Source organism: Lissotriton helveticus, chromosome 1_1, assembly GCF_964261635.1.
Source record: "Lissotriton helveticus chromosome 1_1, aLisHel1.1, whole genome shotgun sequence".
Taxonomy (NCBI): domain Eukaryota; kingdom Metazoa; phylum Chordata; class Amphibia; order Caudata; family Salamandridae; genus Lissotriton; species Lissotriton helveticus.
This window is the reverse complement of record NC_136057.1, coordinates 918749315-918767175: the sequence shown is the minus strand read 5'-3', so window position 1 is coordinate 918767175 and position 17861 is coordinate 918749315. Positions and strand designations below refer to the sequence as shown.

The 17861-nt window shown below is 46.6% G+C and overlaps 1 protein-coding gene across 8 annotated transcripts in view; it reads left to right on the top strand.

The window, feature by feature from the left end:
* Nucleotides 1–17861, top strand: part of GRIP1 (glutamate receptor interacting protein 1) — an 819646-nt gene that overhangs the window by 764609 nt on the left and 37176 nt on the right. For all 8 annotated transcript variants that reach the window (XM_078676427.1, XM_078676419.1, XM_078676408.1 and 5 more), the window contains 3 exons: nucleotides 447–603; nucleotides 6896–7007; nucleotides 14660–14893. In XM_078676427.1, coding sequence (XP_078532553.1) covers nucleotides 447–603; nucleotides 6896–7007; nucleotides 14660–14893 — 503 coding nt within the window. The remainder of the gene's footprint in view (nucleotides 1–446; nucleotides 604–6895; nucleotides 7008–14659; nucleotides 14894–17861) is intronic.

Genomic DNA, 17861 nt, shown 5'->3' with positions numbered 1-17861 from the left:
AAGTGACAACCAGACTCAGTGATTCTGGTCAACAGAATCGAGATCAAATGTACAGTTGTCTGTCAAATATCTACTGTACACTATCATCAAAATTAAGATTCTGGCAACCTTACTCAGCCGGTTCTGTCAGTAGTGAGACAAAATAAAGTGTTGATGGTCAGTGTAATATTGTGAAAAGTGGCATAAAGAAATAATGCTACACCCAGAAGCATTGTATGCAGTTTATGCATTGTCTGAACATGGTGTGAACCCCATACATAGGAACTACAGTTCTTCTGAAAAAACACCTTTTTGTTTTAATATGATTGTAGAATTGTGTACTAAGGAAGGGAGAACTTCTACAGCCATATAGCGAAAGGAAGGGCTACAGCTGTGCTGCCACCCCTGTTTGGATATTAACGCTGTATCAATGCTAGCCTGGAAATAACAATGTGGTGAACTTTCAGGTCCCAGCTACCAGGCTTCAGGAGGATACAACTTCAACACGTATGAATGGAGGAATCCGAAACAGAAGGGCAGCTTATCACCTGCTAGTCGGCAGCGGCATAATCCTTTCAATGACACTGGATTGGAGGACGAATGGGACCGACCTGCAAATAGCGGGTAAGTGTTGCAATGCCATGATGATCCCAGGTGGTAACTATCAAGGTCAACAAACGGCATCAGAACATATTACAAAGTCAAATATTTCTCAGTCACAAAAAGCATACGACTCCCCAAACAGCATATGTATCTTTCTCAATATGTCTATCAACTTGAAGACATTAGGAAGAGTTTCAGTTGCTGTCTTGAATGTGGAAGAAGGGGGACACAGCTTGGTGTGTCTGTTCACTGCTATTTAGAGTTCAGGCAGAACACCAGAATATCTGGTTACAAACTGTGAATTGGTCAACTGTCACCTAAAGCTTTTGGGCTCCAAAGTCTAAACACTAGTACAGGAGGTCACTGCATGCTTGTAAATATTTGTTTACTTTTATAAATAAAATATACTTTGTGCTATTTCACAAATAGCTAGGCCACATATGTAAATCTTTCTTCTTTCCCTAATAAATGAACAAACATGCTTCTAGCTATAAATGAGATCTTAAACAATGTGAAGATACAATATATAGTTATGTATGAAGGTGACTAAGAAATTGCCATATTGTTGGACATGCAAGCTTAGCCCCACAAGACAAGACATTTTATGATGGGAAACAAGGCACTTTTAAATTATCAACAAACATTTTCTCCTTGTTAATAATGTGCTTCATATTGACATTCATCAACATTCTTGCTTTAAACTAACCACCTTTGTTTGAGAAAATGACTTCCTTGAAAATAGCCTGGAAATACTACATTGATCATGCAATTGTGGCTCATCTACAGGGGCTTCATGGGGAAGCTCTGCACCCTGTGAGACACCACATTATTCCCTGAAACTCAGCACCCACTGTGTTAATCATTTAACATAGCAGTGTTCATAAAAACACGACTTTTATGTTTTCATGAGCACTGCCGGGACCCAGGTCATCCCTTTCAACCTTTCAAGCCTCCTGATGACAGGAGGAGGGGCTAAAAGACAATCCACCAACACAGTGTTATTTTAAAGCACAGCACTCTGTAGGTGCATACCTGGGTTGTGGATGTGAGGGGTGTAGTTCAACTATGATCCCCTCACAAAGGCACATTCCATTTCATTTAGCTGATATTTTGCACATCGACTCACGCAGCACAGTATATCTCCTAAAATGTGGCTGTCCGGGTGCACACAAGTGCATCCTTGGTGCCACTTAGAAGCCCCACAGAGCAACACTGGGAGGATCGCAAGCACTGAGCCCGCTTCTGATAAGGTTGTGCTTCCAGTCATTTGAGTGCTTGAGGCGGGTCTTCCCCTTTTTAACCCTAGACCTGCTGTTCGCTCTGGTTCCTTGCTGTTAATCATGCCTTGCTGGATCTGATGCCCAGCACCAGATTCCTGCCCTACTGCTGCCATTGAGCTTTCGAGTTGCCAACAAAGGAAGAAAAGTAAGTAATATAAGGATCCCCAGCAAAAATCCAATCCCTGGTTTAATTTGCACCCTTAACAATGAAAGACGCAAGAGATCATGAAGAAATTCTCCTTCCATAACGAACCTCAAGCAGTTGAGGGAGACCAGAGGTGCGCATCACAAGTACATCCATTGCGCCAAAGCCAATCACTTTAAATCACAACTTGATAATGCCAAAAACAGACCCAAAAGAACTCTTTGAAATCATCAAACAACAAGCAAACCACTCAACCAACCAGCTCTCTTCACCTAACAACTCACTCCCCAGCAGTTAGGAGCTCTCTACATACTTCAGAGACCAAATCAGAAAAATTGAGCTAGAACTACAACTTACCATACCAAACACACATTTACCAGCCCAACCAACTCCCTCTCCATGTCTACCCTTGGCAAATTCCCCTATCTCGGGATAGATGAAGTATACTCCAAAAATAATGCGCTGTGGAACACCTTCTCACTACCAGATGATGACGAACAATTCAAAATTATAACCCCCCTGAAACCTTCAAATCATTTCAATGATCTGCTTCCCGCCAAGTGCTTCAAAGAGCTTAGATCCTCTGTGTTCCCACTCTGGTCTAAAAATGTCTATGTATCTCTCATGCAGGGCCTGATTTGTGACTGCCTCAAAATAGGACAAGTCACGTCACCCCATCCCAAAGAAGCCTAATGCAGTACTAGCATGACCTTAACCAAGCTACTTGAGAAATGCGTTCTCAAACAACTCTGTAATCACATAGAACAGTTTCAAGTCCTGGACCAATTCCAATCGAGTTTCAGATCCGGACAGGGTACCAAATCTGCCCTAATACACTTCGTTGATGACGCCTTGAGACTACTTGATCAGAACTAATTCAGCTTTCTCATACTTCTCGATCTCTCATCGGCAGTCCACACAGTCAAACATGATAACTTAATTTATATCCTCTGGGGCTATCCAGACCAGTTTTAACTTGGTTTGCCTCATTCCTTCACAACAGAAAACAAAGAATCAAAATCAACCACTCTCTAAAAGTACGCCAGTACCAATTAGAGTGCCCCAAGGATCCGCACTCTCCCCCACGCTTTCTTAACCTACTCATGGAACTCCTCACCGAAATTCTGAACTGCGCAAACATTCAATACCACATGTATGCAGACGAAACTCAATTATACCTAAAAATCTCATTACCCGATGACATCAAAACTTTTAACTCTGCTCCGCTGAAAACCCAACATTGGCTAACTCATAATCACCTTATGCTAAATATGCTCAAGACCGAATTCCTCCTGATTGCTTCCCAAAATCACTCTGCCCCCATTTAAGACTTTCTCAAACTACAAACGGCGCTCAACTGCACACCTCATGTTGTGGACTGCGCTAAAGCATTAGGCATAACTCTGGAAAAACATTTGAATATGCAAAACCACATCAGTGCAACCACCAGAGGAGCCAATTACCAACTCAACACATTAAGGAATCTCAAACCTTTTTTTGCCAACAGATAACATGCAGTTACCATTCCAAACGCTAGTCATCTCCCGCCTAGACTACGGAATTACAACCCTGGTAGGGCTACCTAACACTCAACTGGCCCCCCTTAGAGCTAATCACGGGATCACGAAATCAAGACCACATCAAACCAGATCTAACTCAACTTAATTGGCTCACTATTGAAACAAGAATCCAGTTCAAGATAGCCTGCCTGACGCACAAAGTGCCTCATTATAACACTCCAATTTACCTGGCAAAAAAAATCGACCTATCTGGTCTCAACCGAACACTAAGAAGCTCAAACACTCTACTACTGAAACCGCATATATTCAAGAAGAACACTTACAACTGCGCCTTCTCTGACCCCGCTCCAAGAATATAGATTGATCTTCCCCAGAAAATCAGAACTAACCCTTTTATCGCCTGATTGAAAAAAGAACTCAAAGGGCTTTCCTGAAAAGCTGACTACAACTATAGACTTGAAGTTACCAAACAAACTTTTAGTTCATGCTTTACAGCCCGGATCTACCTCTTAACCTTGTTTTACTTTGTCTCCTTATATCTATGTTGATCACCCTATGTCTGCTTAACTTCTTTTATGGTTTGCTTACATGTACAGCGCTCTGATACCTGGTTGGGTCATGTTCACACTCTATAAAACTTTTCAAATAAAAAATGTAATAAATAAATTAAATAGTAATCTATTATCTCTCTGTGAATGTATGAGTGAATGTGTGTTTGCAAGTGATTGAGAATAATACTGAATGAAAATGCATATGTTTGTTAAGTGTGTTGGACAGTGTAATTAGAATGAAAGTGAATGACAATTGGTGAGTGTGGGTATGAATAAGTGAAAGTGAAGGTGAGTGAGTGAGTAAAAGATTGTGAGTTAGAATGACTGAGGAGGGACGGTGAAGAGGGAAAGGCCATGAAAAACCTACTATCCTTGCCAAAATCCTCAATGGTGCATGCGGTGAGGCTAGAAACAGGTATTACCTTGTGGAATATAACGGTCTGCATGGCCCTAGGAAGATTCTGGCAGCGCCAGGGACTAGGTGAGGATAATAAAGTCTCACAGTGGTGCAGAAACGAGATATTGAGAAGTTTAACATGGGCAAAAGGGGTAAGAAAAACCCTGTAAAAGTTTGTACAATGATGAGGCTCAAGTTTAGCCCCCTGTCCCTACAAATTGAGGCTGAGAGGAGGGAACTTAGGTCTCTGGGAAAAGAAACCTCGCAAGTTAAGGATCAGGAGTACCTATGGGGAAAATAATCGGTAGGTTTTATGGCTACTTCATGGCAAAATGAATTTAATTTCCCCAACATCAATAGATTACCCTGCCGAAGACTGAGAAGAGAAGTTTTAAAGCTGAGAATTGGTGTTAGCCGCTGCTAATCCAACAATTCAGTAAAAAGAGTAATGATTGATAGTAAGGGGAAATGTTCTATGGGGACAACATGTGATATTGTACACATTTAATGGATTACCAATTGGTTTTAGATATACAGAAAGAAATTTTACGTCCAATTTTAAAAAGTATAGCATAAATAACGGCACAGGGAGCAGAACTTTTACTAGAAATGAGGGGTTTGTATGTAGCCTGTGCTATGGAAAGATTTTTTCAAAAAGTAAAAGAATTTTTGAAATGCGATTAGCATCCTAAAGTTCGCTTGTCTGCAGAATATGTGTCGGAAATAGGGTTGAAAAAAGGATTAATGATTTTACCTTGGAATCGTATGGTGATGCATTTAAAGTGTGTGCCCTAGGGGAGAGTATTTAACAAGCTAAAGAAATGTGAAATGCGCCCAACAATGAATTCTTGCCTTAACCTATGACACGTGTTAGGATATGCTTTATGGTTGGAAGTCAAGAAGGAACAATTTTAACTTGTTTTTATTGACGGTTTTATATGCTTAAGAACTGTGTAGTCCAAATAAACTTTGTTTTGAACTGGACTGACTGATGAGGGGATTATGAGAGGGAGAGAGAGTACAGGCACAGCTCTCAATAATGCAGCAGGTGCAGTTGTACAAGGGCCCAGAGGCTTGAGGAGCAAACTGATACCTATTTATTAAAGCAGGGCAACTATGCAGCAAATGTACGAATCAGAGCCCCCTGCACACCAGTAGTTGAGTGTGGGTTGGTTATTGTGAAAGAGTGATTGTGTGCAAATATGTTTGCGAGTGAGACTCCATGAGTGCGAGTACATTTGGGTGTGAGTGACAGCAAGTGGGAGTGAGTTTAAATCCGAATGAGTAAGTGAGAGCATGTGAGTTAGACTGAGGGAGAGAATTAATGAGACAGGGCTTGAGGGACTTAATCTAACAGTGTGTTAGTTAGTGTGCTTTATGAGTTTGCTGCTGGCTACGGCATGCACAATATAATGCTTTGCTTATGAGAGCCCACAAGGTAACTGGCTACTGGTATGCCAGAAGTAATTCTTGCCATATGGTAAAATGCTGGTGCTAGAATACTGGAGTTAATACTTGTCAACCAAGGCATATTAGGGTGGGAGGTCCTGTTGGGCGAAGCAAGCCATGAGCAATGCTGGCTCTGACATACTGGAGGTAATTTTTGACGTATGGGTCACCCATGGCATGCGGGAGGTATCCGGCAAGGGCCTATATTGATGGAGAGAGCCTCGAAGAACTTGTATAGACTGAGACAGATGGACTGTTGAGGGGACGATGTAAATTAAAAGGAGAGAAACACATAGACAAACAAACTTTAAAATGTTGGAGCAGAAGGTCTGCACCAGGCACCAGTAGCCCTGAGCCATTCCATTGTCTTCAGTGGAGCTGTCAATGGTCCAGTGTTCAAACATTGATTCACAAGCAAAACCAATGGGACTTCAATCTGTAATAGGAAAGATAAGGACTGTGAATGTTGCACCGAGGGGTGATATGTGGTAAATACAAATAGCAACACAAAGAAGGATCTGAACACAATTGAAAACGTCACCCTCTCTAGCACTTAACACACATGCAATTTGCTGACCTAGAGCGTGTCCAGTGCTAAATAAAAATACCCCTGTTCCTTTTGCAGCACTGCCAACAGCAAGAACTTGCAAAGCGCTAACTGCAAGCACAGAGAACGGTAATAGGGGGGGTTGCAGAGATTGCCGGTCCGGACCTTGGAGAACCAATCTGATTTCACGGTTTCCCAGCAAGCCCATTTCCCCAACCTGTGTTTATAGATGACAGAGCAGTAATGCTCAAACCGCAGGTTTGCGCTGACATCTGAGCACAGCGTGCCCTTAATGTTACTCTGCAGTTCTGCTGAGAGCCGTCACCGCTCTAATACCAGGCACAGACATGGTGTTTTTAGTAATAACCGGTTTTGGCGCGAAATGGTCGTTTGCGGTCTTTGATTGCCTCTCTCTCTCCTGCAGCTTCTCCGGCAGCAACAATGGCCCGGAGCCCGAGCAAGAGGAGAACTTTTGGTCCCAGGCGCTAGAAGATTTGGAAACCTGTGGCCAGTCGGGGATCCTGCGTGAGCTGGAGGTACAGTGCCTGAGCACAGAGCTGCCTGTGTATTCTCTGTTTTTACATTGTTTTTTTCTTCTTTATCCTTATTATTTAGTTTGTGACAAACACTCCTTTAATTACGTTGACCCTTTTCGCAGGAGAAAGCTGGCAAGCTTCTGTATTTGAGAAACATGGCTCTCCTGGTACATACATTTTTTTGTCCTTTTATTTATTTTTTTCCATTTATTTTGTGCCTGTGCAGCTACTTTCTATCCCGCCCCGCACAATAAATCCAAACTCAGTGCTTCAAATGGGGCACAAAAAGAAATGCATAAGGTCACTTGCACAAAGCGCGTGCCTCCTTCTGGACAGCCAGTACCGGCCCATTAAAATGACTGCGGCCATGTGTAAAACTGCTGGCACTCTCACCTGACAGCACTTCTTGTTCTGGCACTGCAGTACTCTCCCATTTGAAGCACTTGAGCCTGTTCCTCTCGAATGCATTGACAATGATTTTGATATTCTGAAGAGAGGCGCCCTGTGTGCACTTGTGCTGCTGTGCGCTGCTTGCTTTCATAAATACTTATGCAGAAGTTTCGGGAGGGGCAGCGAAAAAAGTTTATACAGCACTTACACAACCTTTGTCTCTGGCTTTTCTCGATTCAGACTTCTAGTTCTTCAAAGAACACGGTATTAAAAGATACGGTCTTGCTGCCAAGTTACAAAGTCAAAACTGCTGCCTCGGAAAGAACTTCTCAAACTAACAGCTTGTCCTTTGCTCAGTTTAATTTGTTAGCTTTGATGGCTTGTGAAGAGAATACATAGACGCTATATTCATTTAACTTTATCCTTGTGATCTGATTTCCTGGAAACTGACAAACAGGAACACACTAACTTTTTATCTTTGGCAGAGGATATGCTGAATTGTTTTTTTGTCCCTCCTTCTGAGTGGGAGCGGCTACTGTGACCCTCTTAAAAGGGTTTACAGTCTGTTGTTGGAGCACCTTGAAAACCCCACGTTGGAGGCAACCACAAGATAGAATTGAGGTGGCAGAACTTCTGCGCTGCGAAGCGGCTTTACGTAGTCAGGTGGACTGCTGTCAGATTGCATGGCACGAGCAGTTGTTATCAAACACCTAAGAGGTTTTGTAAATTGAACAACACGTGGACATGTCTTTTTGATTTGAGAATCCGTGAAGCTATTTTGGCATGATACCATAGGCCGCTTGTTCCAGGTTTGTATGGGCCCAGTAAAAGGATGGAGAGAGTTGTCAAGAAAATATTACCTGAGCATGACATGGTACATTCCATTCCTCGTTTGGCAAACCAACAAATCTAAAAGGTGAGACCTTTTTCTCTTTGTCCCCGGATTACACACCTTTAAAAACAGGAATGTGGTAGTAGGGAAAGCTCCGCTCCCACGCCCAAGTTGTTCAGTACGAGTTCTAACAAAACTTTTGTTATTACTATTTGTGGTCTGGCCCACCAGGGTGGAAAGACTCGCACATTTGTAACACCAGCCCTACTAATGTCGTTGGCGTTCCAGTACTCTCAGGGAGGAAATAAGCAGAAATCATACTCACTAGCTACAGTAAGCCCACTCATGCATTGTCCTTGATCTACCCAAAACTAACCATAAGGTCTCAAGCCAGGCAAGTGTCAGGGACTACTATGTCAGTATTCTAAGTAGGACCTAGCTTTTTTTTTTTTTTAGCATCACGCAAGGCGTTGTTAAACTTGTTCAAATATACAGAGTACGACTCAAACCTCAACACTTATTATTTTCCTGAGAATTCACACATGTCCCTATGTACATTTCCTTTAGTGGAAGGCACAGAAAACCGACAAGTGTATCCATCACCAAAAGTTCAGAATATGACATCTTGATAAAGATCAACTGCATGTATATGGAAAACCAACAACCAGGAAAGCGCTTGAGGCACTCTTCCTGCTTGGGAGCACTAATGCACACTGGTTACACCATGAAATCATAAACCCATGGGCAGCCTGGCAGTGGAAGTAGAAATCCTGGACCACCATCAGCTCAGCCCTGCACTCACCAGAAACTACGCAGAACCTTGGGTGAACCAATGTAGGGTTAGAAGACCTGAACCAGCACCAAGTTAGCCCTTTCTTTCTAACAAGTCCCAATACCCACCTGAAACTCTAATATTAGATTTGAGATTCCTGGCTGTTGGTTCTAGTTATAATATATGGCATTATTTCAGTTTACACCAGATTAGATCTATAACAATTAGTGGGTCATGGTGGACGGGTTCCAGTGGCTTGGTGCGCCACTGTCCATGGGGAATCCAGACACAAACAGGATCACCCCAGGGTGACACAGGTTTATATAGCTCCTCTGTGTCCCCCGCTGATGACCACATATGGTCAGATAGCGCTGCTAAAGAAGGGCTGGTAGAGAACTATGGAGAAAACTAAAGGCAGTGTAGATGGAGATGAACTGGCTGTGCCCACATTCTGGCCAACTACGTTCATGTTAGAGCAACTAATAGCTCCTCTCTGTTATTTGTGGGGTGCTCTTTTCAAGGCCAAATGTTGTCAAGGAAGGTCTTTATGCACGAGAAGTGCGCTCAAAAAGTTTCATAGTTTATAACTCAATCAATCAATCAATCAGGTCATTTGTAGAGCGCACTACTCACCCGTAGGGTCTCAAGGCGCTGGGAGGGGGGGGGGTGCCGCTACTGCTCGAACAGCCAGGTCTTGAGCTTCTTCCTGAAGGAGAGGTGGTCTTGGGTCAGGCGCAGATTGGTCGGAAGTGAGTTCCAGGTCTTGGCGGCCAGGTAGGAGAAGGATCTTCCTCCTGTTGTCGCTCTTCGGATGCGGGGGACGGCGGCGAGGGCGTGGTTGGTTGATCTGAGGAGGCGCTTGGGAGTGTAGAAGTTGATCCGGTTGTTGAGGTAGCTCGGGCCTTGGTCGTGTAGGGCTTTGTGCGCGTGGGTGAGGAGCCGGAAGGTGATTCTCTTGTTGACCGGGAGCCAGTGCAGATCTCTCAGGTGTACGGAGATGTGGCTGCGTCGGGGGATGTCGAGGATGAGTCTCGCCGAGGCGTTCTGGATCCGCTGGAGTCTCTTCTGGAGTTTGGCGGTGGTTCCGGCGTAGAGGGCGTTGCCGTAGTCCAGTCGGCTGGTGACGAGGGCTTGGGTGACCGTCTTCCTCGTCTCGGTGGGGATCCACCGGAAGATCTTACGTAGCATGCGCAGGATGTTGAAGCATGACGAGGAGACGGCGTTGACTTGTCTGGTCATGGAGAGGGAGGAGTCCAGGATGAAGCCCAGGTTGCGTGCGTGGTCCGTCGGTTTGGGTGCGGTGCCCAGGGCGGGGGGCCACCAGGAGTCGTCCCAGGCGGAGGGCGTGGAGCCCAGGATGAGGACCTCCGTCTTGTCTGAGTTCAGTTTCAGGCGGCTGGTCGTCATCCATTCGGCTACGTCTCTCATCCCTTCGTGCAGGTTGGCTCTGGCGGTGTCGGGGTCGTTGGTCAGGGAGAGGATCAGCTGGGTGTCGTCAGCGTAGGAGATGATGTTGAGGTTGTGTTGGCGTGCGATGGTCGCGAGGGGGCTCATGTAGACGTTGAAGAGGGTGGGGCTCAGTGAGGATCCTTGAGGGACGCCGCAGATGACTTTGGTGGCCTCTGACTTGTACGGTGGTAGGCGGACTCTTTGTGTTCTTCCGTTGAGGAAGGAGGTGATCCATTCCAGTGCCTTCTCCTGGATTCCGATGTTGCTGAGGCGCTGTACTAGGGTGCGGTGGCAGACCGTGTCGAAAGCCGCGGAGAGGTCCAGGAGGATGAGGGCCGCTGTTTCTCCGTTGTCCATCAGGGTTCGAAGGTCGTCGGTGGCGGCGATGAGGGCGGTCTCGGTGCTGTGGTTCGCTCGGAAGCCGGACTGTGAGGGGTCGAGGGATCCATTCGTCTCGAGGAAGGCGGCCAGCTGTTTGTTGACGGTCTTCTCGATGACTTTGGCCGGGAACGGGAGGAGCGAGATGGGACGGTAGTTCTTGAGGTCGGTGGGGTTTGCTGTTGGTTTCTTGAGGAGAGCGCTGAGTTCGGCGTGCTTCCAGCTCTCAGGGAAGGTGGCGGAGTCGAAGGAGGTGTTGATGATGTCCCGCAGGTGGGGTGCGAGGACAGCGTCGGCCTTGTTGAAGATGTGGTGAGGGCAGGGGTCAGTCGGAGATCCGGAATGGATGGAGTTCATGGTGCGGATGGTGTCTTCGGTGCTGATCGGGGTCCAGGTGCGGAGGGTGGTGGTGGGTGGCGTCGTTGCGGTTGTGGCTTGCGTTGGTTGGTTGTTGAAGCTGTTGTGTATGTCCGTGATCTTGTTGTGGAAGTAGGACGCGAGGGAGTTGCAGAGGTCTTGCGATGGGGTGATGTCGTTGTTTCCGGCGCTGGGGTTGGAGAGCTCTTTCACGATGTTGAAGAGTTCCTTGCAGTTGTGTGCGTTGTTGTCCAGCCGGTCCTTGTATGCATTTTTCTTGGTGGCGCGGATCAGTTGGTGGTGTTTCCGGGTGGCGAGCTTGAGGGTGGTCATGTTGTCCGTCGTTGGTTCCCTTCTCCAGGCTTTCTCGAGGGCTCGACAGTTCTTCTTGGAGCTCTTGAGTTCGTCGGTGAACCATGGTGTTTTTCTGCTGCAGGATCTGCTGGGTGGGGTTCTCAGAGGGGCGAGTTCGTCCGCGCAGTCGTTGATCCATTTCGTGAGGTTGTCGGCGGCCTGGCTGGGGTTCGCTGAGTTGGCGGGAGGGTGCTGGCTCAGGGAGGCGGTGAGCTGGTCGGCTGTGATCTTGTTCCAGCTTCTTCGAGCAACCTGTTGCTGGAGGTGGTGGATCGTCGTTCTTCTGAAGGTGAAGTGGACGCAGCTGTGGTCCGTCCAGTGGAGTCCTGTTGCGTGGCTGAAGGTGACGTCTTTGCTGGATGAGAAGACGGCGTCGAGAGTGTGTCCGGCGAGGTGGGTGGGGGTGGTCACCAGTTGCTTGAGTCCGAGGTTGTCGAGGTTGTCGAGCAGGGTGATGGTGTTGCGGTCGTTGTTGTTCTCCAGGTGGAAGTTGAGGTCCCCCAGGAGGATGTAGTCGGCGGAGGGGAGAGCGTGCGGGCTGACGAAGTCGGCGATGTCCTCGCTGAATCGTGTGCGTGGTCCCGGGGGTCGGTAGATCAGGGTGCCTCTGAGGGTGGTCTTCGGGTTGGTGTGGATCTGGAAGTGCAGGTGTTCGGCGGTGGTGAGGGTGTCATCGGTGTTGGTAGTGATGCGGATGGTGTCTCTGTGGATGATGGCGATGCCTCCTCCGGTCTGGTTGTCTCGGTCCCTCCGGACGATCTTGTAGCCTTCTGGGATGGCGATGGCGATGTCTGGGGCTGAGGAGGCGTTCATCCAGGTCTCGGTGATGAAGGCAACGTCGGGGGCGGTGGTGTCGAGCAGGTTCCAGAGTTCTACGGCGTGTCTGTGGACGGAGCGGGTGTTGAGCAGGATACACTTGAGGTGGGTGCTGCTGGAGTTCGGCTTGGCGGGTGCAGGGAAGGACCGGATGCAGGTGAACTTGCAGGCGTGGCAGCTGAAAGGTCCGTGGGTGTGCTTCGGGGCGGCTCGGTGACATCCTGGGATGTGGCCGGTGTTGAGTGCGATGAGGTCGGCGGCGCTGTAGGTTCGTCGGGTCGGCTTCCGTCGGTGGGGGCCAGGGGTCCTGGCACTGGGCGCGGTCCAGGCGCGGACGGGCGCAGACGGGCTTACCTTTGGCGCGCCTTCGGCGCACAATCGGCGCGCCCGCTGCGCGTGACCGCTGCGCGTTCGCACGGTCGCCATTTAAGGCCATCTTTGCTTGTTACGTATATGATGCATGAATCTCTTTACTATGATGCACCGACCACAAAGAAACTTTTTCGAAATGGTTTTGAAGCATGTTTGTCAAATATATGGACTAAATATCCACACTGTTTCGAAACAGTTCTGAAAGGGGAGCTTATGAACCAACCTAATAATTTAAAGTTTATCACAGAACACAAGAGGGCAATCAGGGACTTGCGGTTACATTAACTCTACACCATAAAAAAGCATATGTGCCATTTTACATATTAAACATATTTGTAAGATCGTTTCTTAATAGTTAAGTTCATCCTGATTGCTGGCACCTTCCTTTTACTCTTCTCACTGTTTACAGTTTTCAAGCGGTCCCCCAAACGGCTGTGGAGGGGGAGGTAACATCTCCATTGGCTCAGTACTAGCCCGCTCACAAACTCTAGTAATGGCAGTGGACCAGGCAAACTTTTAGCTTCAAAACTGTTTTCGCCGACATGAGAGGAGCTGTTTCGGCAATAACCGAGTGCCGGCAGGTCCACTATACCATTGCAAAAACAATAGTTGATGGACAGAATACAATAGTTGATGGACAGAATGCAGAACAATGTCATACATTCACCTCAGTACAGAGATCTGGGCTTAAATCCATAGTTTTTTTGCTCACCATGCTATTCCAGTTTGAACCCAGCCATATGCAAATCAGTCTTGACCCTGTGTCCCATGGGAACAGTCCAGCCCGAAATGCCAAGCCATGTCCTCCCTGGACTGGAAACAAGCATCGTAGGACCGGTTTCAGCCAGAAACCGGTCCTAGGATGTTTGTTTCCGGTCCAGGGAAGACATGAAAAGAAAACTAAAGAAAGCAGGGTATGCCCAGACGTGGGTCTCTTGCTTAGTTTGCCACTGGATTCAAGCTAGCCTAGCTGATGACGGCTGATTAGCCAGAAACCGGTCCTAGGATGCTTGTTTACCGTCCAGGGAAGACATGGCTTGGCAGTTCGGGCTGGACTGTTCCCATGAGGCACAGGGTCAGACTGATTTGCATATGGCCATGTCTGAACTGGGGTGGTGGAGTTGAAGAATGATGATGGATTCAACCCAGATCAGTTGACTGGGGGTGAGTGCTTGCAATGTTCAGCACTCCACCCATCATCCCCTTTGGTTTTACTATACCATTGCAACAAGATGGACCGGGTACTGTTTCTTAAATTTTCCATTGCCAAACCCTCAAAGCGGTGAATTGTCTTTGGAAAATGAAAAATCATTTTCACTGGTGCTAGGAGATAAAATACAGCGCATAGGCAACATTGCTGTATGTTTTCCTGTCTTGTACATTTGCTGTGTTTGGCGCTCCAGACAGGAAGTACCAAGGCCGACATACCACCCCACTTCCAGTATCCACATAGTCTGAGATACGCAGCCAGATTCATTTTCATGAATCTACCAATGTTGTAAATATTTTTTTGTGGGTGCTCTATGTTGTTTCTGAAGACGTCACTGAATGGTGGCACACAAATGGTATACAAAGAGCAAATAAATATTTCTTTCATGAACACAAGAAAAAACAAAAAGCATAATGTGCCATGTCAACTCATGAGTGGACACACATTTACCCATTTCAAAAAGGTTTCATATTAAACATTTGGGTTGTGTGTAAAATCTTTGTCTACTATTCTAAACTTTATCAGAAAATATCCCATCTGTTTTGTATGGGATTCACAAAACGGACACAATACAGGGATTGCTTCACTCCCCTTTTACTGGGCCCTGCGCGATTGCTGTGTTTGTCAGTGGAAAAAGTTTGCGTCTTTCATAAAAAATACAAAACTCATATTTTCTGTTTGTTTCTGTGACATTAACAAGATACTGTATATTGATGCTCTAGGCCACCATCATGTCCGGCAGCACTCTGAGCCTGAACCACGAGAGCCCACAACCTCGCAGCCCATTGGGCAGGCAGGCCAGCTTCCAGGATAGGAGCTCGGTGAAAACCCATTACAGCCAGTCTGTCCGCAGCAATACTTTGCCAACTGACGTGGGGAGGAAATCAGTGGCCCTGAAGAAACTGAAGCAAGAAATGAAAGAAATCATGTCGCCAACTCCTGTGGAGTTACACAAGGTCGGTTGCCATGTTCTCCTTTTTTTTGTACACCGGTAGTCTGATGCCTTTTCTAACTGAAATGAGACCCCTAAACGTTGGAATATATAGCTTAAAACATTGACCAAACATCAGGAGTATTATAATCTTTTTTTTTTTTTTAGAAATCAGTAACACTTGCAGTGCTGTAGTTTGTAGGATGTTTATACATATGTAAAGACTGCATTTGTGTGTACATGCTATGAACATATACATATGTTTGTAGCATGCGTGGCTGCAGATACATGTGGCCCGCATACTCCTGAGCCCGGATGTTTGTAACTTGTTTTTTCTTTGAAGACGTCTTAGTCACAAGACCTGTTGTGACTCCACCCTTGGCCCACAATGCACCAGCGCACTGGTTACACTTGCCTGTTTTCTTACGCCACCAGACTCGGAATTTCTGGAATCCTGCTCTGGGATTGATGTGGTAACACAACAGTCCTTTCTTCTTGGTTCCAACAGACCACCCTTTGACCATGATGAAAACAAAGCCACTGTGAGAATCAATCCATCCGTGACACCAGGAATTTCAGGTCCAATGGTCGCCAACCATTATGCTTCGACGCACCGCATCCTTGAGCTGCAGTTCTTGGCTAGTCTCATCATGTCCTTGTTGATGCTTCTTGGAGAATGCACCTAGGGCAAGAGTATGGACTGTATATCTTTCCAGTTCTGCTCTAACTGTAACACGAAATACCTCTCATCAGAGATGCTTACATTTTCTGAGACAGTGATATGCCTGGAGTGGAGGAGCTGGCCCTTCCAGCACTCTGGCAGATCAAGCAGAGGAGATTCCAGAGGCCATCTTCTCCAAGGACTCCACCATCTGGGAGAAGGCAGGGTTCCTCTGACCAGTGGTGCAACATACACCAGCCCCTGGCCGAAGACCAAGTTAATGTCATGCTCCTCTAGAGCATCTCAATGTAAGCCTCAAGTTACAAAATGCACCTTGACGGAGGCAGAGCACCACTCTCATGAAGGTCGGAGATGAAGCCCTGAGTTGAGCCAGAAATGAGACAAACTTTTGGGTTCCACTCCTCCAGCCAGGTCACCCCGATCACAAGAGGCTGGGTTGACGCATGTGAAGACCTCATCTAGAGCCACCAAACTGCACAGCAGCTCCACATCATCTCAGTACCGAGGCACCAAAAAGCCACACTCAGTACTAAAATCACCACCACATTCCACCCAAAGCTCCAGAAAACAGCACTCGGAGGTACAATAGATGTTGAAAGCACCTCAGCAACCGGCATTTCTGCTGATGCCAAAGCTCCCCCAATTGCAAAGTTGTCTACCATACAGGGGTCCGTCTTCGAGAAAAACTCTGAGGTTCTCGATGCAAGGCAGAAAGTGCTCTTCATCCACTGAGACACAGACAAATTACTTGCCAAACCTCCCACTCTAGGACTCATCCGAATCCTGGAAAAAAACACCTCTTGGCCTTTGAGAAGGAACCAGAACTCAACTCTTCCAAATCACCGCAGGGTGGGCACAGGTAGAAAGACACTGGGAGGATCTGATGTTGGTAACAACTAGGGCTCAACAATCTTTGCTTTGGTGGAACATCAACAAACTGTTTCTAGGCAGCCCCTTCTGATGGTGAGAATCACCACTGATGTGTCTCTTGTGGGATGGGATGCTCACTTCCATGAAATGACTATCCTAGACTCCTGGATCCCTCAGCATCAGGGGTTCCACATAAATTACCTGGAGGTGCAAGCCATCAGACCGAGTAGTTCTCTCACTTCTGCGGGGCAAAGCAGTACTAATAAAAACAGACTACATGACCACCCACTCGCCCTAGCTCTCTACAACAGCTAAGTAAATGTGGCTTTGGGCAACCTGCATCAACATTCACCTGTTGGCATAGTATTTGCCAGAATTGGAGAACGGCTTTTCAGACCTAGTCAGCAGGATCCATCAACAACTCCATGACTGGATACTCCATTCACAAGTCCTTCACCAGTCCTTTCAGTTGTAGGGGGACTCAAACAACAGACCTGTTTGCCACTCTCAAAAATGCAAAAAGCCTACAGTTTTCCCCCAGATACCTCTACCCACAGTCCATGGGCAACGCACTATGAATGAACTGCTCAGGGATAATTACCTATGCTTTTCCACCTCTCAACCTCACCCACACATGGTGAGGAAGACGAAGCAGGTGTCCATGACCTTCATCCTAGTGGCACCAACCTAGGTGCAGCAGCTGAGTGTTCCTAGAGATGTCAGTGAGACTTCACAAGACATTTCAGCACAGGCCAGACACCCAAATCAAAAACAACTGAACCACGCAGTCTAAAACCTAGAGTTCGGATCCCTCAATCTTCCACAGCCATGCATGTTTATCATTCGGGATGAGTGAAATCCCACTGCTCGGTCCTGTTACACCACCAAGTGGAAAAGGTTCACGCATTACTGCATGTCCAGGCAGTTAGATTTCTTTAAAGTCTTTAAAGTTCCTAAAGTCGTTTTTACCACTAACACTTGTACAAAGCAGGCCTCGCCTACAGCTCTGCACGCTTACACTTTACTGCATTTGCAACATACCTTCAAAACAGCCAGAACTCTTCGCTATTTAAGATAAGTCATTAAACACTTCTGAAATCGAGTCCTGCACCTGTTAGGATCGTTAATGTAGTCCTCACGTGATTCATGGGTCCTTGTTTTGAACCCCGTCACTCATGTCAACTACAAATCTTACCTTAGAAGTTGGCTTTCTTAAACCAACCACCTCCTTAAGACACATTAGTGAACTCCAAGCTCTTAAAGTCATGAAACCATTTATTCAAGCTAGGTAGTTCGCCAGACAATCTCAAATTTGTGCCCAAGGTTGTTTCAACTTTCTGTAGTCTTTGCCAAACCTCACTGGGGCCATGACTTTTTGAAAGCAAGCATTGCAAGGTGGATATTTAAGCACACCCAGACTTGCTATGCGAAGGCTAAGTGC